Raw genomic sequence first — 21771 nt, forward strand, 5'->3', positions numbered from 1 at the left:
AATTGAGTTCTGCCTTCTGTTATTTTGGGTATATATGAAGGAATAGAATTACTGCATCATATGATAATTCTATGTTTAATTTTTTGAGGAACTCCAAACTGTTTTCCATAGCAGCTTCATTCTTTTATATTCCCACCACCAATGAACAAGGGTTCTGGTTTTTTTGCATCCTCTATAATACTTGTTATTTTATTTTCTTCTTTTTAAAATAACTATCCTAAAGGGTATCCTTATGATAGCTGTCTTATTGGATGTCTCCTTTCATTGTGGTTTTAATTTGCATTTCCCTAATAGCTTGTGATGCTGAGCATCTTTTCCTGTACTTATTGGCCATTTGTGTATTTTCTGTGGAGAAATGTGTATTCATGTCCTTCACCCATTTTTGATTGGGTTCTGTTATTGTTGAGTCGTGGGCATTCTTTATTCTAGCTAGTAATCCATTATCAGATACATGATTTGCAAATATTTTCTCCCATTCTGTGGGTTTTCTTTTGATTCCCTTGATAGTGTCCTTTGATGTACAGAATTTTTTTGTTTTGGTGAAGTCTAGTGTATGTGTGTTTTTTCTTTTGGCTGTGCTATTGGTGTCATATTCAAGAAGATTGCCAAATCCAGTGTCATGAAGATACTCCTCTTTTAAGAGTTTTGTAGTTTTAGCTCTTGGTCTTTGATCCATTTTGAGTTTTGTATATGGTGAAAGTTCAGTGTCCAGCTTTGTTCATTTGTATTTGGATATCCAGTTTTCTTAGCCCTTTCTCCACTGAATGTACTTGGTGCTCTTGTTCTAAATCATATGTGAGGGTTTATTTCTGGGTGTTGTATTCCATTGGTCTATATGTTTGTTCTTATGCCAGTACCACACTATTTTGATTACGTTAGCTTTGTAATAAGTTTTGCATTATATCATTTCTAACCCTTTGAGCCTTAGGAAGACAGTATTTCCTTTGTGTACATTTGAGAAGACAAAGGCTCAGGATTCTGATTTGGATAACTAAATGTGAGGTAACTGAAATGCCAAGTGAGAAAAGGCATCTCTTAAATTCCCATTGCATTTCAATCCAGAAAAGTTACAGTTTCCCCCAAAATAGCCTCAAACCCCCCCCCCCAAAAAAAAATCACACTCCAGAGAATTATCACTCTTGACCTGTCTGGAACCTCACTGAAAAGCTCTTTTCTCTGAGCATGTCTTTGACTGGACTCAGCTCACTTTGCTTAAAAAGCTCTGTTTGCATGGTGTTTGTGAAAAATAGTTCCCTGCAGTTGTTTAACACAGCAGTTGCCTGAGGCATGTGGGGCTAAAAAGCAGCTGACTAAAAAGTAAGAAATGTAGAGGGTTTTGAAAAGTTCCATTATGTTCCTGGGAATCTCAAAGGCCATACTTATGTGCAAGACTGTTTGCATGTCCAAGAAAAAAATCTAAGGCACTAACCTCACCTGTAGCTGGCATTGAGGCTGTGTGCCAGCAGAAAGTGAAGGGAAAGCCACAGTTGTAAACTATATGCTGGAGTTTTGAAGGCATATCCCAGACAGAGTGCTTTAGCAAGACAGAGACTTACTGGTTCAGAGCATTTGAAGAAGTTTGTCTAGTTATTAGCTGACCACTAAGCTAATGAAGCAGAGACTTCAGTGGTCACAGCAGAGAATGCACACATTACAGGGTTAGTCAAAAGAAGGCCACTAAACAGCAAACACAACAAACCCTGGGGACCTAAAGGGATTCTGATTTCCAGAGTTGCCACATTGTATTACAGTCGTCTCCCCAGTATCCACGGTTTTGCCCTCGTGGTTTGTTACCCATGGTCAACTGCACTCTGAAAATACTAAATGGAAAATCCCAGAAATAACTCGTAAGTTTTAAACCTTTGGCAATTATTTCTTCAAATACACACTTTCTGCCCCTTTACCTCCTCTCCTTCTGGAACTCCAGTTCTGGGTGCTAGTACAATTGACAGTGTCCTACATGTCTCTGAGGTTCCACTCCTTCACTCTTGTTTTTCAGACAGGATATTCTATAATATCTGCACACTGTTCTGAGTAGCCTGAGAAAATCTTGTGCTATTCCACTTGGGACATGAATTATCCCCGTGTCCAGCATATCTTTGCTGTATATGCTACTCGTCCTTTAGTCACTTAGTACCTGTTATGGTTACTAGGTTGATTGTCATAGTATTGCAGTGTTTGTGTTCATTTTACTTAATGGCCCCAAAATGCAATGGTAGTGATGTTGACAATGTGGGTATACCAAAGAGAAGCCATAAAGTGCTTCTGTTAAGTGAAAAGATACGAGTTCTTGACTTAATAAGGAAAGAAAAAGTAAATTATGCTGAATTTGGTAAGATCTGTGAGAAGAACAAATCTTTTTTCTATGTCAGAGTTGAGACAAATCTCATGAAATTGTGAACAGTATATTGCTATGATTGTATATTGTTGATCTGCCTAATTGATAAACTTTACCATAGTTATGTGGGTGTAGGAAAAAACATAAGAAGTACAGGGTTTGGTACAACCTGTGGATTCAAGGATCCACTGGGGATCTTAGAACATATCCCCAAGGATGAAGGGGGGACTACTGTATTTTAAAAGCCTAGTTTTCAACAGAAAATTACAAGACATATAAAGAAACAGAATTGTCTATGAGGAAATCCAGATGTTGAACTAATTAGACAAATACTCTTTGTCAGCTTTTAAAAACATGTTCAAAGATCTAAAACCATGTCTGAAGAACTAAATAAGAGAGGAATGTCTCACCAAATAAATACCAATAAAGAAATTATGAACAAACCAAATGGAAATGTGGACTGAAAGATAAAGGAATCAAAATTTAAAATTCACTAGAGTCTCAACAGTGGATTCAAACTGGCAGAAGAAATACCTTGAAGACAGGCCAATTGAGAATATCCTGTCTGAAAAACAAGAGTGAAGGAGTGGAACCTCAGAGACATGTAGGACACTGTCAATTGTACTAGCACCCAGAACTGGAGTTCCAGAAGGAGAGGAGGTAAAGGGGCAGAAAGTGTGTATTTGAAGAAATAATTGCCAAAGGTTTAAAAATTTGATGAGAAACGTTACCTGCACATTTAAAAAGCTCAACAAACTACCATATAAACTCAAAGAGATCCACAAAACTAAGAGTACTGTGAACAGCATGAGAAAAGCAATTCACAAACAAGGGGTCCTAAATAAGATGAACAGCTCACTTCTCATAATAAGCTACCATGGAGGCCAGGATGCAGTGAATGCACATTCCCAAGTACTGAAAGAAAAAAATAGCCAAGAAATCTTTATCAGTAAAATTATTCCACAAAAACGAAGGAGAAATTAGTAAGACATGCCCACATAAACAAAAACAAAGACTATCACTAGTAAACCTTAACTACAAGAAATACTAACGGGAGTTCTTTAGGCTGAAATGAAAGATTAGATAGTAACATGAGTCCACACAAAGAAATAGCACTGGAAAAGGTAACTGAATAAATATAAAAGACAGTATAAATGTGTTAGCTCAGGCTGCTATAACAACGTATAGACCAGATGGCTTAAACAACGGATACTTATTTCTCATTCTGAAAGCATGGAGGCCAGAAAGAAGTTGCAGAATATTTTCCAGGTGCTGAAAGGAAACTGCTAATCCAGGTACCTTAGCAAAAACATCCTTTGGTAATGAAGGGAGAAGAATTTGCTGCCAGCAGACCTGCTCAAAAAAGAATGGCTAAAGGAAATTCTATAAACAGGAGGGGCATGATAATAGAAGGAACCCTGGAACATGATATATAGAGAAAGGACGCAATGAGAAAAAAAAAATGACTAAATTGAATACACTCTCCTCCTAAGTTCTCTAAATGTTACTTGTTGGCTGAAGTAGAAGTTATGCCATTGATGTTCAAAATGTATGTAGAGTTAATATTTAATGATTATAAACAGGAATAGTTAAAGGGAGGTAGGTTTTCTATACTTCACTTGAATTGGTAAAATCAGTAGACAAGTTGTTTTTATCTAATAGAGCAACCACTAAATGTGGTTTTATAGTGTTTATGCAGAGATACACTCTAAAAGTAGAATTCTGAAAAATGTTCAAGTAACAGGCAGAAAATGAAAAACAATACAACAAATACAGAAATACATTGTATTTCTCAATAGAAATACAATGGGAATTTAAGAGATGCCTTTTCTCACTTGGCATTTCAGTTACCTCACGTTTAGTTATCCAAAATCCTAAGCCTTTGTCTTCTCAATGCACACACAAAGGAAATACTGTCTTCCTAAGGCTCAAAGGGTTAGAAATGATATGACGCAAAAGTTATTACAATAAAAAACCCACTTAAGCCCTAATATATCAATAATTACATGAAATGTAAATAGTCTAAATATACCAATTAAAAGATTGGGAAATTAGTTTAAAAACATGACCCAGCTGAGGCCGGGTGCTGTGGCTAACGCCTGTAATCCCAGCACTTTGAGAGGCTGAGGCGAGTGGATCACGAGGTCAGGAGATCAAGACCATCCTGGCTAACACGGTGAAACCCCATCTCTACTAAAAATACAAAAAATTAGTTGGGTGTGGTGGTGGGCGCCTGTAGTCCCAGCTACTTGGGAGGCTGAGGCAGGAGGATGGTGTGAACCTGGGTCCACCTCCTGGGTTCAAGCAATTCTCCTGCCTCAGCCTCCTGAGTAGCTGGGATTACGGGCACGTGTGCCACCACAGCCGAATAATTTTTGTATGTTTCTAAATCATCCATGGGTCAAAGAGAGAGTCTCAAGGGAAGTTAAAAGCAAACAACTCTGGACTGAATGAAAATGAAAATACATCAGAATTTATAGGATATAAAGTGTTGAGGGAAATTTATAGCACTAAATGCATACCTTCAAGCAGAAGAGTCTCAATAAATTACCTCAAGAAACTAGAAACTCAAGGTCCAAGCAGAAGGAAGGAAGATAAAAGCAGAAGTAGATGAAATAAAAGGAGAATTACAATGAAATAAAAGGCTGGTTATTTGAAAAGATCAATAAAATGGACAAATCTCTAACTAAAGATAAATGAGAGAAGGAAAGAAGACACATATTATCCACACCATGGATGAAATGGGGGATATACTTACCACTACATACCCTACTGACATCAAAAGTATAAGAGAACAAACAACTCTACACATGTAAATTTGATAGATGAAGTAGACCAATTACTTAAAAAACAGAAGCTAACACAACACACCTGATATTAAAAAGATAATTTACATAGCCCTCTAGTATTAAGGAAATTGAATGCACAAATTAATAACTCCCCAAAGAAACCTTCAAGCTCCAGTGATTTCACTGGAGAATTCTACCAAATGTTTAAAGAGGAATTAATGCCAATTCTACAGTCTCTTTCAAAATATAGGGGAGAAGGGAACATTAATTTATTTCATGAAGTTGTTATCACCCTAAACCAAAGCCAGACATAGTTAAGAAAATCACAGGTCTGCATTTTTGATGAATATAGACTAAAAATCAAAAAAAAATTTGGCAAGTAGAATTCAGTAATATATACAAAGAATTAAGTATTAATGACTTGGAGTTTATTTCAGATGCAAGGCAGTTTCAGTATTCAAAATTCAGTTAATGTGATCTTCCATATTAAGAGGCTAAAAAACAAAATCAACTGATGCAGAAAAAGCAGCTGATGAAATTCAACACCCATTCATGATTTATAAAACTCTCAGAGGCCTAGCATGGTGGCTCATGTCTGTAATCCCAGCACTTTGGGAGGCCCAGGCGGGTGGATTGCTCAAGCCCAGGAGTTTGACCAGCCTGGGCAACATGGGGAAACCCTGTCTCTACAAAAATTAGCTGGGCGTGGTGGCATGCACCTCTGGCCAGTCCCAGCTTCTTGAGAGGCTGAGGTGGGAGGATCACCCAAGACAAGGAGTTTGAGGCTGCAGTGAACCCTGATTGCACCACTGCACTTCAGCCTAGGTGACACAGTGAGACCCTGTCTCAATAAAAACAAAAAACAACTTTCAGAAAATTAGGAATAGAGGGCAACTTCAACTTGACAAACAGCATCTACAAAAAAATCCTATGGCTAACATTATATTTAATTGTGAAACACTTCAGTTCTCCCTGTGATTGTGAACAAGTATGCTCTCATTATTCATCATGGAAATTCTAAAAAGAGAATAAAGAAATAAAAAAAATGCATACAGATCAAAAAGGAAAAACTATCCCTATTTGCAGATGACATCATCGTCTACATATAAAATCTTCAGAAATGTGTAGAAACACTTCTAGAACTAATAAGTAAATTCAGCAAGGTTGAAAGATGCTAGATAAACATAGAAAAATAGTATTTCTGTATATTAGTGATTAACACGTGGACACTGAAATTTTAAAATATCACATAACTTTTTTTTTTTTTATAAAAAGACTTCTTTGTAAATATACAAGTTAAAAGAAAAAAAAAGTAGCTTTTATCTCAGGAATGCAAGGTTGGTTCAACAAACAAGTCAACTGATGTAATATACCAATAAAGTACAAAACTGACATAATCATCCATTACAGATCCAGAAAAGCATTTGAAAACAAACTTCAACCTTCTGTGACTAAAAAAAAACCTCAACAAAAGAGGAATAAAAGGAAACGTATTAAAAAGGCATTTAAGAAAAAACACACAGCTAATTTCATACTTAATGGTGGTAGAATGAATGTTTACACCCTATCTTAATTTTCTAAGGTTTTCATAACAAATTATTCCAAACTTGGTGGCTTAAATTTGTTCTCACAGTTCTGGAGGCCAGAAATCTGAAATCAAGGTGTCAGTAGGGTGGATTTCTTATGGAAGCTGTGAGGGAGAATCCATTCCATTATACTGTCCTAGCTTCTTGTGGCTACTGGCAATTTGTGGCATTCTTTAACTTTTGGATGTATCACTCCAGTCTTTGCCTCCCCCCCCCCCCTTTTTTTTTTTTTTTTTTTTTTTTTTTTTTTTTTTTAAGATGGAGTGTTGCTCTGTTGCTCAGGCTGGAGTGCAGTGGCGTAATCTCGGCTCACTGCAGCCTCTGCCTCCCAAGTTCAAGCGATTCTCCTGCCTCAGCCTCCTGAGTAGTTGAGACTACAGGCATGTGCCACCATGCCCAGCTAATTTTTTGTACTTTATCAGTAGAGATGGGGTTTCACCATGTTGGCCAGGCTGGTCTCAAACTCCTGACCTCAGGTGGTCCACCAGCCTCAGCCTCCCAAAGTGCTGGGATTACAGGCATGAGCCACCATGCCCAGACTTTGCCTGCATCTTCACGTGGCCTTCCCCTCTGTGTCTATGTCTTCTTTTCTGTCTAAGGACAGCTGTTATTGGATTTAGGATCCACCTTAATCCAGGATGATTTCATCTCAAGATCCTTAATTACATTTGTAAAGACCCTTATTCCAAATAAGGTCACATTCTGAAGTCTGGGTAGGCATGTCTTTTGGGGGCCACTATTCAATTCATTATAGTACACTCTCAGATCCCTCAAAATTCAAGTCTGTCCCACAGGCAAAATACCTTCATTCAATCCAACATCCCCCTAAATCAACCTATTCCAGCATCAACCTGTACATCTAATACCTCTTGTAAATATTTTTTAACCCACAAAGCCCCAAATCTTATCTAAATCAGGTATGGGTGATACTCTTGGGTATGATCCATCGTAGGGCATAATTCCTTTCTATCTGTAGACCTGTGGACTAGAAAACTATCTGCTCCCTAAATACAATGGTGGGACAAGCATTGGATAGCCAATCCCATTCCCAAAGGGAGAAGGAGGAATGAATTAAGGTATCACAGATCCCAAACAAGCTCAAAACCCAGCAGAGAAAATTCCATTAGGTTTGACAGCTTGAGAATTACCCTCTGCAGCTTAATGCTCTGCTCTCTGGAGTCATAGTGTTCCACATTCTGGGTCCATGGAGGCTCCTTTGGCTCTCCAGGGGGGCCACCTGTCTGCCCTCTGCTTCTGCACCTGTGCCTCTGCTTTTGGAGTTGTTATTCTTTCCTCTCAAAAGGTAGCACATGTTTGCAGTTGAGTAGCCCTATCAGCCTGTTCCCTGCCTGTAGAATTTTGAGAGTCCAACAACCTTTTGCATTTTGTATAGTCTCTGTCCCTTTCATTCTAAGCCGGGCAATGTTTCTGCTGCTATAACATTCTCAAAATCCTTGTTTGTCTCCCATGTCTCATCCCATGGAGGTCCATGCCATTAGACAAGGGAGATCTTGTTGATTGATAGACCTATCTCTTGATAGATCCTTCCTGGATAACCCCATCTCTATTTCTGGCTTTTGCTAAGACAGTTGATTACATCCACGAGTCACACACCTAATCTCTTCAGCAAAAGGTTGTCCAGCCACTCCCTTGGCCCTCTCTCCACAGCATGCCTTTCCAACAGTATATTTGTTACTTAGCATCCTCTGCAATCAGGATAGGATGAGACTCTCGAAAATCTTCAAGTGCTGGTTGCTTTTTGCCTAATAGTTACCTCCTCAATTTATCTCTTTCCTCTCACATTTTATTCTAAGCAGCAAGGAGGAATCAGGCTGCGCCTTCAACACTTGTTACTTGAAAATCTCAGTTAAATATCCAAGTTCGTGGCTTATAAGTTCTAGTTTTTACCCAACAGTAAAACATAACTTAGTGGGTTTTTCTGTTTGTTTTGTTTTGACATGTAGTCTCGCTCTGTCACCGAGGCTAGAGTGCAGTGGCGTGATCTCAGCTCACTGCAACCTCTGCCTCCTGGGTTCAAACAATTCTCCTGCCTCTGCCTCCCAGGTAGCTGGGACTACAGGTGCACAGTGCCACACCTGGCTAATTTTTTGTATTTTAGTAGAGACGGGGTTTCACCGTGTTGCCCAGGCTGGTCTCAAACTCCTGAGCTCAGGCAATCTCCCACCTCGGCCTCCCAAAGTGCTGGAATTACAAACGTGAGCCACCGTGCCCGGCCCTGTGTTTTTGTGTGTGTGTGTGTGTGTGTGTGTGTGTGTGTGTGTGTGTGTGTGTGTGTGGTTTTTTTTTTTAAGAGAGTCTCACCATGGTCTCTCTTAATTATAACTACTGTGCAGTAGCTATTCACAGGCATGATCATGGCACACTACAGCCTCAAACTCCTGGGCTCAGGTGATCCTCCTGCCTCAGTCTTCTGAGTAGCTGGGACTACAGGTGCATTCCATCATGCCCCACTAATTTAGCCAAGTTTTATGCCACTTTATATCAAGGATTGCCTTTTCTCCAGTTTCCACTGTTAGGTTCTTCATCAAAGACCTCACCAGAAGCATTTATTAATATTCATATTTCTACCAACATTCTGTTCATGAGAATATATTCTCTAAGATAAAAAGCTTTCTATAACATGTACTTCACTTCCTTTTTAGCCCTCTCAAGAGTCACATTTAACATCCATATTTCTTCCAAGTTTTTCTGTCTTCAAGGCAATCTAGGTGGGAATTCAAGACCAGCCTGAGCAACATAGTGATATCCTGTTTCTACAAAAAATAAAAAATTTAGCCATATATGGTGGTGCACACCTATAGTTCTAGAACAAAAGCAAGCAAAACTCAAAATGGATTCAAGACTTAAGACCTGAAACTATAAAACTGAACTGAACTACCTGAAACTGTAAAACTAGTAAAAATAAAACACAGGGAAAAAGTTTTTTGACACTGCTCTGGGCAATTATTTTGTTTGATATGACCTCAAAAGCACAGGCAACAAAAATGAAAATAGACAAATGTGATTCCATCAAACTAAAATGCTTCTGATACAGCAAAGGAAACAATCCACAGAGTGAAAAGACAACCTACAGAATGGGAGAAAATATCTGCAAACCACACATCTAACAAAGAGTCAATATCCAAAACATATAAGGAATTCGAAAAACTCAAAAGCAAGAAAACAATCTGATTAAAAAATGGGCAAAGGACTTGAATAGACATTTCTCAAAAGAATACATACAAGTGGACAATAGGTATATGAAAAAATGCTGAATATTACTAATCAGGAAAATGCAAATTAGATATCACCTCACATTTGTTAGAATGGCTATTGTGCAAAAAGGAGATAAATATGGGCAAGGGTATGGAGAAGGAACCCTTGTACACTGTTAGTGGGAATGTAAATTAGTATAACCCTTATGGAAAACAATATGGAGGTTCCCTACAAAATAACAATAAAACTGGGTTTGGTGGCTCATGCCTGTAATCTGAGAACTTTGGGAGGCTGAGGTGGGAGGACTGCTTGAGGCCAGAAGTTCGAGGCAACAGTGAATCATGATTGTGCCCCTTCATCCCAGCCTGGATGACAGAGCAAGACCCTCTCTCTAACAAAACTATATGATCCAGCAACCTCACTCTTGGTATTTATCCAAAGAAAATGAAATCATTCTGTCAAAGAGATATCTGCATTCCTATGTTTATTGCAGCCACTCCAATTTTGTTGCAGCATTATTCACAATAACTAAGATATGAAATCAACATAAGTGTCCACTGATGGATGACTGGATTAAGAAAATGTGTATATATACAATGGAACACTATTCAGCCGTTTGAAAGGGGAATTCTGTCATTTGTGACAACGTGGATGAAACTGAAGAACATTATGCTAAGTGAAATAGGCCAGACATAAACGAATACTACATGTTCTCACTTACATGTGAAATATAAAACAGTCAAACTCACAGAATCAGAACAGTGGTTGCCTGGGGCTAGGGGTTGGGTATAGAGAGGGATTGGGAGATGCTGTTAAAGGGTATAATTAAAAATTTTTTTAAAAACAAAGATGCAAAGGTGAAAGAAGAGATAATGCAATGCCATGGACTAAATGTTTGTGTTCCCCCAAATTCGTACGTGAAAATCTAAGCTCCAATATGACAGTATTTGGAGTTGGGGGCCTCTGGGAAGTGATTACACATTGTATATACATGTAACAAGATATCCCATGTACCCCCAAAATACGTACAATTATGATATATCAATTTAAAAATACAAAATAACCCTAACAGAAGTACTAGAATGTAATGTGAAATGTGTATCACAGAAAGTATTAAAGGCCAGGTGTGGTGGCTCACGCCTATAATCCTAGCATTTTGGGAGGCTGAGTCAGGAAGACTGCTTGATCCCAGGAGTTCAAGACCAGCCTAGGCAACATAGGGAGACCTCATCTCTACAAAAAATTTAAAAATTAGCCAAGTGTGGTGACTCATGCCTGTGGTCCCAGCTACTCAGGAGGCTGAGGTGGGAGGATCACCTGAGCCCGGAAAATCAAGGCTGCAGTGAGCAGTGATTGCACCACTGCACTGCAGCCTGGGAGACAGAGGAAGACTTTATATCAAAAAAATAAAATAAAATAAAGTAATAAAAAGATGGAAATAGAGTAAAAAATAATAAATAAATCTACCCAGAAGGTCTGAAATCTGAAAGTTTCAGGAAGAGAAAGATGAAGGAAAGAAAATTATTAAACAATGTAAGAAAATTACTGTGAGGTGAAGGACTTGAATTTCTTAATTTCTTTTCTCTTTTCTTTTTTTTTTGGAGAGGGAGTCTCGCTCTGTCACCCAGGCTGGAGTGCAATGGTGCAATCTTGGCTCACTACAACCTCTGCCTCCTGGGTTCGACCTCCACCTTCAGGATTCTCCTGCCTCAGCCTCCCAAGTAGCTGGGACTATAGGCACGTGCCACTACACCTGGCTAATTTTTTGTATTTTTAGTAGAGACGGGGTTTCACTGTGTTAGCCAGGATGGTCTCGATCTCCTGACCTTGTGATCCGCCTGCCTTGGCCTCCCAAAGTGCTGGGATTACAGGTGTAAGCCACCACGCCTGGCCAGGACTTGAAGTTCTCAAGAACCCAGAGAATGCCTAGCACAAATAATTTTTTTTAAAAGATGCACAGCAAGCATAATATAGGATAAAAAGATGCTAACATTTCCAGAAAGTGCGCGCGCGCGCACACACACACACACACACACATTCTCCCTCTCTTCTCTGTTAAAAAGATCAGAAATCATAGAATGGATGTCTCAACAATTGTTTAAGAAAATTAAATCATCTGTATCTTCTGTAGTTTTTTTTTTTTTGAGACAGAATTTTGCTCGTTACCCAGGCTGCAATGCAATTGCACAATCTCGGCTCACTGCAACCTATGCCTCCTGGGTTCAAGAGATTCTCCTGCCTCAGCCTCCCCAGTAGCTGGGATTACAGGCATGTGCCATCATGCCTGGCTAATTTTTGTATTTTTAGTAGAGATGGGGTTTCACCATGTTGGTCAGGCTGGTCTTGAACTCCTGACCTCAGGTGATCCACCTGCCTTGGCCTCCCAAAGTGCTGGGATTACAGGCGTGAGCCAGTGTGCCCGGCCTTCTGTAGTTAGAATTTAATAGATAATGCCTAAAATGGAATACAGGAATACTATTGAATACTATTGGTATATTATTTTCTTTTGCTTTTTTTTTTTTTAAAGACGGAGTCTCGTTCTGTCACCCAGGCTGAAGTGCAGTGGCGTGATCCTGGCTCACTGCACCCTCCATCTCCCAGGTTCTAGCAATTCTCCTGACTTAGCCTCCCATGTAGCTGGGATTTCAGGCACACGCTGCCATGTCCAGCTAATTTTTTGTATTTTAGTAGAGATGGGGTTTCACCGTGTTGCCCAGGCTGGTCTTGAACCCCTGAGGTCAGGCAATCCACCCGCCTCTGCCTCCCAAAGCGTTAGGATTACAGGTGTGAGCCATCGCGCCCAGCATGGTATATTATTTTAAAATAGTAAGTAGATTCTTAGCTTACCTCTTTCACTCCTAAGAATTAACTGGACTTGCTAAATAATGTATATGTATTACTTTGGCAAAACCAAACCAAAACTAGATGAAAATAAAACACTTGCACTCTTGGCTCATTTCCGTACCTAAATATGGTGTAACCTTGGCCAAATATCTTAGTTCTTTAACCCCATTAGCAGTGTTTTCTCTGATGGAGGGGTTGATGTTGTCTATGGTTCTTTCTATCTGTAAAACATGAATTGCTTTATCTTTGAAAGTACAGCAGGTCCTCAAAAAAGTGTTTTGTTAAAATGTTGATGACCAAAAAATAATCACTTCCCTGGTGGCGCCGTTGTCTGTGTGGAGTCTGCCTGCTCTCCCCACATCTATGTGGGTTTTCTCCTGGTGCTCCAACTTCCTCCCATATCTCAAAGATGCCCATATTGGGTCACTGATGTGTCTACATGTGCTAGTGTGAATAAGTGTGAGTGTGTGTGAGTGCACCTTGCCATGGGATGGGCATCCTGTCTAGGGCTGCTTCCTGCCTTGTGCCCTGAGCTGCTGGGACAGGCTCTGGCCATCTGCTACCCTGAACTGGAATAAGCAGGTTGGAAAATGAGTAAATGAACACAAATTCTTGTAAAATAAAAATGTGTGAAGTAAATCATAATCATAAAGGTGTCTATGACAAAAAAAGATGCAGTACAACAGTGCTCAGTGAGCCCACCATATTTGTTATTGTGTTTGAACTGTGCAATGGTAGGAGGTGCTCCTTATAATTTTTGCTTTGCAAACATTTATTACTCAGTTTAAACCCCCCACCATTACAATTGCTGTCACTCAGATTTACCAAAACTTGGGTAAATTGTTGTTTTTATTGATCTTTCTTAGATGTATGCATGGCTCACATGTATTTCAGTGTTTAATATTAGAAGTGTTTGGGGTCTCTACTTAGGAGTTTGGTGATGTTTTTGTGACCAGGAATGTGGTGTAGGGACTTAATTCTTGTTTATATTAATTATCCTATGGTTAAGTTGGTTTCATTATAAGTCATTTTGTTTAAAGTCACGTTTCCAAGAGCCTATCAGCAGCAGTAAGTGAGGACTTACTGTATGTAACAAAATCTTTACGGATTTGGACTTCAGAGAGGAGATTCTCACCAAATGTATTGAGATTTTCAAGTTGTAACTGATTATTGAGAGAGATCTGGAGTTCAATGGGCTTTTATCTTTTAGCTTCAAAAGGTTGAATTTGCAGTGATTTTTCTATTAATCTAAAACTAAAGCTCTGGAACAATATTGGCCATAGGAAATGAGAACGAAGTTGATAACAGTGTTTTCTATATAGGCATAGATTATAAAGTATAGTGGTTAAGAGGTTTTAGAAATGGAAAATGTACAATAGGGCAGTGGTTAACTATTCTTTTGTGATTAATTCTGTTCCATAAGTTTCTACCGGACTGCCTTTGGCCAAATAAGTATTAAAGTAATCTTCTATTTTACGTACATCTTTATGTGTTATTCAATAAAGGAAGATTACCAAGTGGCTAAAGCATGAGCTCTGAAGTTGGCCCGGGACTGGATCCTGGTTCTTTTACTAGCCAGTTTTAGAGTGGCACTGGATAAATAAGTTAATCTTGTTTAGCTTGAGTTTCTTTTTCTATGAAGTGGGGATGATCATAACTACTGCTATGGATTATATAGTCTATGTAAAGACAGCACTGTGTACTACTAAGTCTCGTATAAATATAAGCTATTACAATTACTATTCCACTTTCTAGGGAATGTTTTTCCTAGGATTCTGCAAGCTGGCAGAATCCCTATCTTGTTGGGTCTTACAAGAGTAGGGAAACTGGTCAGGAAAAAGTGGTATTCTAAGAGTTTTGGGAAGACTTCGATGAGTTGAGTATCCTAAATCCCAAACTCCCCACTTGAAGGTGAAGGAACCCCTTAGATATGCTTGTTACCTTGACTGACCAATCCCTTAATAACCTCACTTAAAGGAGTTAGTTACCTTGCACAAAGAAGCCCATATGTCCTATCCCTACAATCCCTCATTGTTTCCAGGACACAGTTTGAGTCAGATCCCAGCATGTCCCAGGGAGACAAATACTAAGTGTGGTCTGAAAGAGTCTTTTTTTGGATCTTAATATTGATAGGTGGAGAATATCTGTGGAACTAGATTCTGAGTATGTAGGACCTTGAAAGAAAGGACATAAATTGGGCCAAATGATTATTATGGGTAAACCTATAGCAGAGATTTTGGCTCAGTCTATCAGACTGAACAGCTCGAAGTAGTCCTTTTTACTTGGTGGAAAGACATTTTGACTCAGCAGTGGCTCATCTAAATTAGAGATGATATGCCAGAAACTCCTTGGTATGATGTAGAGAAAAGAAATCAAAGAAGAGGGGCCATGTTGGAGAGGGTTTCATATGAGTGATCCTCTAACTGTATCCCTCATAAGAGTCCAGTCAACTCTCTTTACCAAGGCATTGAGAAAAACACTTGGTGAGCAGATCACCAGCACTCCTGAAAAGCTGTATAGTCTGTCTGTAGGCCAGAGATGCCAGTGGGAGATGCTTCAGTGGGAATGCACTCCATGATTCAATGTGCATTTTCAAGACTGTATTGTGTCAGAGACAAAGTAGTGCATTCAATTGCTAGACTAGAAAGGTGGGCATGGTTACTGTAATAGACAGCAGGAACCACAGGATAATCAGTATAGTCTAACATGAGGTCTGGCTTTGGCTGAAGGATCATGTGATCTAAAGAACGAAAATGGATAGTCCTATTTGGTTTATGTTACTAAAAACTGTCTGACTTGAGCCACTATAGTAATCATGAGCCCTTATCTAATTTTCAGGTCTGACTTAATTCAATTTCTGGAGGCCTTGGAGAAAGGACTCTGACGTATCACAAGTATGTATTATGTATCTCTTAGCATTCTCCAGAGTAATCTGGGGCCATTTACCAGAGCAGTTATACAGTGCAGAAAGAAATTCCTAGACCTTTTGGGCTCACCAAATGTGTTGAATTAGTTCTAATTTTGGGCAACCAGAATATCACACATTTATTCAGAGTGGAGTCTTGTGGAAGTCAGTAGAAGTGGAGTTTTGCCCCAAGTCCACCACAGTGACCCCCAAACCCATCCCTTGGTTACCTCTCCCATTTCCTGAGTGTATGGCTAGAGTATTAACATTAGCAACTAGCAGAGTCAACACACTGGTTTCCTTAACTGGTTCTTTTGTTTATCAAGTTTTAATGAAAGGATACAACTGATGTAACTTTACAACGTGATAAACATTTGCAGTGTCCCAAATTACTACTATTGTTACGAGAATAAGATTGCTCAGGTTGCTAAATGGAATTTTTAAAGTATTTCCTCTTTTGGTTGATGTAGTACCTGATCACAGAGTTCTAAACTACCTCCTATCAAATTTTTCTTTGAAAAATCTGCCTTTATATGTGAAATTAATATACACATATATTTTAGATAACAGCAATTTACAGGTTTTTAAAATTAAATTAGGATCTTTGCATTAAGCCCTACTCATCATTGATCAACATATATCATGCTGATAAGCATTTAGCAAAATTTGGGACTGATATTCAATAATATGTATTAAATCAGATAATCTGAGTGCTAGGATAGTTTGCCTCCTGGATTTATACTAATTTTTATTTTTAATAATATGAACAAAAAACTCATTCTGCTCATTTGCAGGTTATAATTTTAACTGGCAAGAATTACAGAGCAGAATTTTTTTAATGGTCATTATAGAAACTAGCTTGCACTTCACCTATTTCTTGATTTTACTGAAATTTATGACCACATTAATTGGAGAAAGGAAAATAAACTGTCTTGGGAATATGCTGTAATAGCACAAAGAGATTTTCCTTCATTTCTGCAAAATTAATATTCTATATTCATCTAATGCCCATCCACCAGATTTTTTTGTATATGTCACAGAAGTACTTTTTTCTTAGGTAGTATATTTAAACCTTTCAGTTATAATAATTACCACCCCCTCCTCCCCCAACCCCTGACTTAATGTTTGTAAAAAGTTACATACCTTAAGAAATATTTACGGATAAATATGGATTAAATCCTTGAGACAAAAACCCAAACTTTAAACCAAATCCTTTCATCCAAAATCTTATATTCAAATGAAGTAAAAATTCCATTAAGGAAACAATATATTTTTTTTCAACTAATTTTTATAGTTACATCAGCCTGGGCTAATTATACAAAAAATTTATACAAATACAAAACCAAAAATACCAAACCAAACAACAACAAAAAAACAACCCCCAAACCCAAAAACTCTCACTCTATAAGGTGACAAATTTTACTTCTGAGAGGTAGTACAACCAACCAAATGAATACTGTACGTGCATTAACTGAGGCACTTAAGATCACCCAACCTGTTTAATTTATAACCAAATCTCCCCTCTTCAGGATTTCAGTGCTCATGAACAAGTATTAGAACAATGGTCTCAATTTATTTTGCCAAAATCTTACTTTGAAGTTTACTCATTTAGACCCTAAAGTTATAAAAATAAAGTACTTCTATCTCAGGCAAGTATTTAATTTCTCAAAAGCTAGTAAGAAATGAAAAGATCAATATGGGGAGAAGTATGATTTCTTAAAAATGGGTACATATTTTAGTTTTCTAATTGTGAAAAACATTTATGACCTGTAAGAACATTGTTCTTCCTATTCTATTCAGGGTCATTTTAATATGTGAGCCTTCAGCTTCATTTTGTACACTACAAATAGGAAAACATAAACATCATGAATCAGTTTAAGCAGAGGTGTGATTAAGAATTGTAAAAGATAGCTTTCATAACATACATAAAATTCCAAACACTTTGCATGTGAAAATTTTCCGAATGATTAAGCAGTAGGGTGATCTCAGTGAGACTTGGCTTCATATGAAATGTTGCCATTAAAATTTTAAGTTTGCCTTAAAACAAAAAGAACTTGGAAAGCAAAGCTCCCAAACCAGCTAAGTTAGAAACTGGTCAGTTTCTGAATGAAAATGACACTGTCTTTTTATTTTTACTCTACTGAATTGAAAGAACAGAAAAAGAACTACAGTTGGTATAGAGAACTATTAGGCCATCTATACAGACACCTGAGAACCAACTCTTTTCTACGTTTACCATCTTCTGCAGCCACTTGCTTCTGCTTTGTCATTCACTGACATTTCAACTCTTTCAGTTACTGTATCTTCAGATGCTGACTGGACAAGGCTTTCTGACTGTCCTCCAGTGTAGGTGGGGGTGCTGTACTTTAAAAGGATAGATTTAAACTGCATCAGAGGTGCATCTGTGCGTACACCCATTGGGTCAAAATGAGTTCGGCTTACTCGAAAGCCTGCTTGAGATAAATAGCACAAAAACTTCTTTAACCTGCAACAAGGAAAGAAAAGAAAAAATAATCAGATTTTTGTATTTTTATTTAAATCACAATATTATTAAAATATAAAATATATACTTTGTCATTCACTGGGTGTCTTACTTTGGCATATTCATTCCTTTAATGCTGTGTCTGTGAATGTTGTAATAAAAGGGAGGATGTTCAGTACTGACATCAGTCTTTTGCTTCTTGCCTAAATTTGTGATCATTTCATTACTTTTTCTCTTTCCTGCAACATACACATACAAAGTTAGCATGCTCTTAAAAATTACAAGCCAAATACTTTTATAACTATATATTTGTCTCAAGTCTAAATCCTGACACATTATTTCAACCTGTCCCTCCAATCTTAATTCTTATATTCTATTTTCACTGTCCTTCACTTATGTAATTTTCATATTTAACTGTCTGCTGAATCAGAACTTCCTTTCTACCTTCTTCAACTTCAAGTCACACTCTATTTTGTCTCCTGTAGGAAGCCATCTGTGAATTTGGGGCCAGTCACTTCACAGATTTCATTGTTGGTAATACTACACTACACTACTCAGAGTTTGATTAAGTTCTGTCATTTTTTTCTTTTCTTATAGTTCCTTAATGTGTGTAAAAGTCCTTTCTCCCCAAGTTATATTCTAAGTTCCTAAGGACAATGTCTTTCATTTTTATACCTGTATTTCTACTGAGTGCTCAGTATTGGATACATAGTGGGTCTTCAGTAATCACAAAACAAAGAAAAACAACACAAAGTCTTGAGAGCTTGGACAGAGAAACTGATAAAAGGTCAATGTTATTATCTCATTGCCTATTTCTCATCACAGCACTCAGTTTTTTCATTTTGAGTGAAAGGAAGACAGCAAGTAAGATTTTAGAACTGTATCCTTCCAAAAATCACAACATGAAAACAACTGAGATAGCTATCCAATACTATAATGAGATTTTGCCTGGTGTTCAATCCTTGATTATTTATATATGAATGTTATGGTCAAACCTTACTTCCTCAGGGAAAGTAATTAACATCTGCTTAAGGAAAGTATTCAGAAGGTGCCAGGGGCATTGACATACACCTATAGTCCCAGCTACTTGGGAGGCTGATGTGGCAGGATCGCTTGAGCCCAGGAGTTTGAGTCTAGCCTGGGCAACATAGCAAGACCCTGTCTCTTAAAAAAAAAAAAGTATTAAAAAGGCAAAGTTGATACATAAAATGATAAATTACATTCAAAATAAATATAAATTATTGCTGAATTGTTGCCTTTTTACATAAAAACATAAAGCAAAAAGGACAACCTGGGATCCATCCATCAAATCAGAATTATAATTTGAAATCTAAAATTTGAAATTGCATGAAATCTAATGAGGCACCTAGTCAAAGGATAGATACCCAGATTTAGTACAAGTTTTAGGAGCATCTGAGGCAAAAAATCTGATGTAATACCTTAATAGTGACTATCATCAGCAGTATACAGATTTTTTTTTTGGCCCAGTAATTTCTTCCTTTTCAAAAAATTTCAACTTTCCTTATCAATTAAAGGGTATATCTGTAGGTTTGTTACATGGGTAAATTGTGTAACGCTGGGGCTTGGAATCCCAACAACACCAGCACCCAGGCAGTGGGCATAATACCCAGCAGGTGGTTCTTCAGTCCAGGCCCCAACCCATCCCTCCTCCATCTAGTAGTCCCCAGTGTCTATTATTCCCATCTGATGTCCATGAGTATCCAAGTTTAGCTCCCACTTATAAGTGAGAGCATGGGGCTTTGGTTTTCTGTTCTTGCATTAGTTTTATTAGGATAATGGCCTAGAGCTCCATCCATGTTGCTGCAAAGAGCATGATTTTGTTCTTTTTTATGGCTGCATATTATTCCATAGTACATATGTACATTTTCTTTATCCAGTCCATTGATGATGGGCACTTAGGTTGATTCTATGTCTTTGCTATTGTGAATAGCACTGCAATCAACATATAACGTATCTTTGACAGAATGAGTTATTTTCCTTTGGGTTTGCATAGTACTATCATTTTAAGATTTTATGTGTTGACCAATGGCCTTAGAATAACCATATAATTTAAGAGTTATAGAAGAGCCCACAAAAATTAGTCTAATTTCCTTAATTTATATATGAGAAAGGCTCACAGATTAAAAACAATTTTTTTTTTTTTTAAGATGGAGTCTGGCTATGTTGCCCAGGCTCACACAATCCTCACACTATCCTCCCACTTCAGCCTCCTGAGTAGCTGAGATTACAGGTGTGTGCTATTGTGCTCTTGGCTTTTGAAAATATTTTTAAAGCTTATTTGTTTTACTTTATCCTAAAAAGGATTTAAGACAATTTTGCTGAAGGGGAGGGACCTGGGTGAGTTTATATAACAGCGCCTGCAGTAGGATAATGATCTTAAATCTAATTTTTTTTTTTTTTTTTTTTTTTGAGACAGTCTTGATCTGTCACCCAGGCTGGAGTGCAGTGGTGCAATCTTGGCTCACTGCAGCCTCTGCCTCCCAAGTTCAAGCAATTCTCCCACCTCAGCCTCTCAAGTAGCTGGGATTACAGGCTTGCACCGACGCACCTGGCTAATTTTTGTGTTTTTAGTAGAGACAGGGTTTCACTATGTTGGCAAGGCTGGTCTTGAACTCTGACCTCAAGTGATCTGCCCATCTCGGCCTCCCAAAGTGCTGGGATTACAGGCATGAGCCACTATGCCCAGCAAATCTAATATTCTTTACAGTGTATCATAATGCTTCTTTGTCTTCCCTCCAACAGAGAAATTAGGTAGAATATATCAATTTAAGTTATCAAATTAAATATATCAATTTAAGTTATCAACAGAGAAATTAGGTAGAATATTATCAATTTAAGTTATCAAGATGCCAAATGAACATGGCTGTTGGAAAGAGTATATAGTAGCTATTTAAACTATATACTATTAAAAGGAATTTAAGTTTCCTTTCTTTGAAGGTCAACACTAAACTGTTGAGCAACTAATAAAAAATTACAGTTTATAACTAAAGGCCACCGCTCTTTCAAACTTAACACTCTACAGTCTTCTTTTCATCTGTATTCAAAAACACATCTGGAATCTAAAGTTTTTTAAAAAGCAAAACAAAACCTTAGACATTAAGGCAATGATATTTTAAATCTTAACGTCCTTTTAATATGAATTTACAGTGCCTAACACAGTTATATTTAAAGTATGCACATATCCTAAATTATATGAAAGGCCATATAATAAAATCTTTTGGCTGGAGAATGAGGTCTTCTGGTTAAATGGAATTGCTATAAATCATATATTAACGAGCAATTTTAAAAAGAATTAGAATAAAATTTTATCTTAACTATAAAATTATATATAACTTTATCATATCTAATTTGATCTTATTTTATTCACATGATTCAAGATCATACAGTTCGTTCAAAGGGATAACCATATATTACAGATGTGAACAAAGCATATGTTAACAGAAATTTCCAATGTGTGAATGTTGATAAACAAGTTTTACTACAGTTTTGTTGTCATTTAATATGAAATGTATTTTTAAGTAGGCTATCATGGCAATCTCTTTTCTTCCTACCCTTTTGCTATATGCCATTTTGACCTGATATGTACAAAT

The 21771-nt window shown here is 37.6% G+C and overlaps 1 protein-coding gene across 3 annotated transcripts in view; it reads right to left on the reverse strand.

The window, feature by feature from the left end:
- Positions 1 to 8978: 8978 nt before the first annotated feature.
- The window catches only part of LOC105484593 (tRNA methyltransferase 1L), a 47618-nt gene continuing 34825 nt past the window's right edge, over positions 8979 to 21771 (reverse strand). For all 3 annotated transcript variants that reach the window (XM_011746386.3, XM_011746385.3, XM_011746384.2), the window contains exons 14-15: positions 18273 to 18399; positions 8979 to 18163 (exon numbers count right to left, since the gene is read on the reverse strand). In XM_011746386.3, coding sequence (XP_011744688.1) covers positions 17911 to 18163; positions 18273 to 18399 — 380 coding nt within the window. In that variant the 3' untranslated portion in view covers positions 8979 to 17910. The remainder of the gene's footprint in view (positions 18164 to 18272; positions 18400 to 21771) is intronic.

Source organism: Macaca nemestrina, chromosome 1, assembly GCF_043159975.1.
Source record: "Macaca nemestrina isolate mMacNem1 chromosome 1, mMacNem.hap1, whole genome shotgun sequence".
Taxonomy (NCBI): Eukaryota; Metazoa; Chordata; class Mammalia; order Primates; family Cercopithecidae; genus Macaca; species Macaca nemestrina.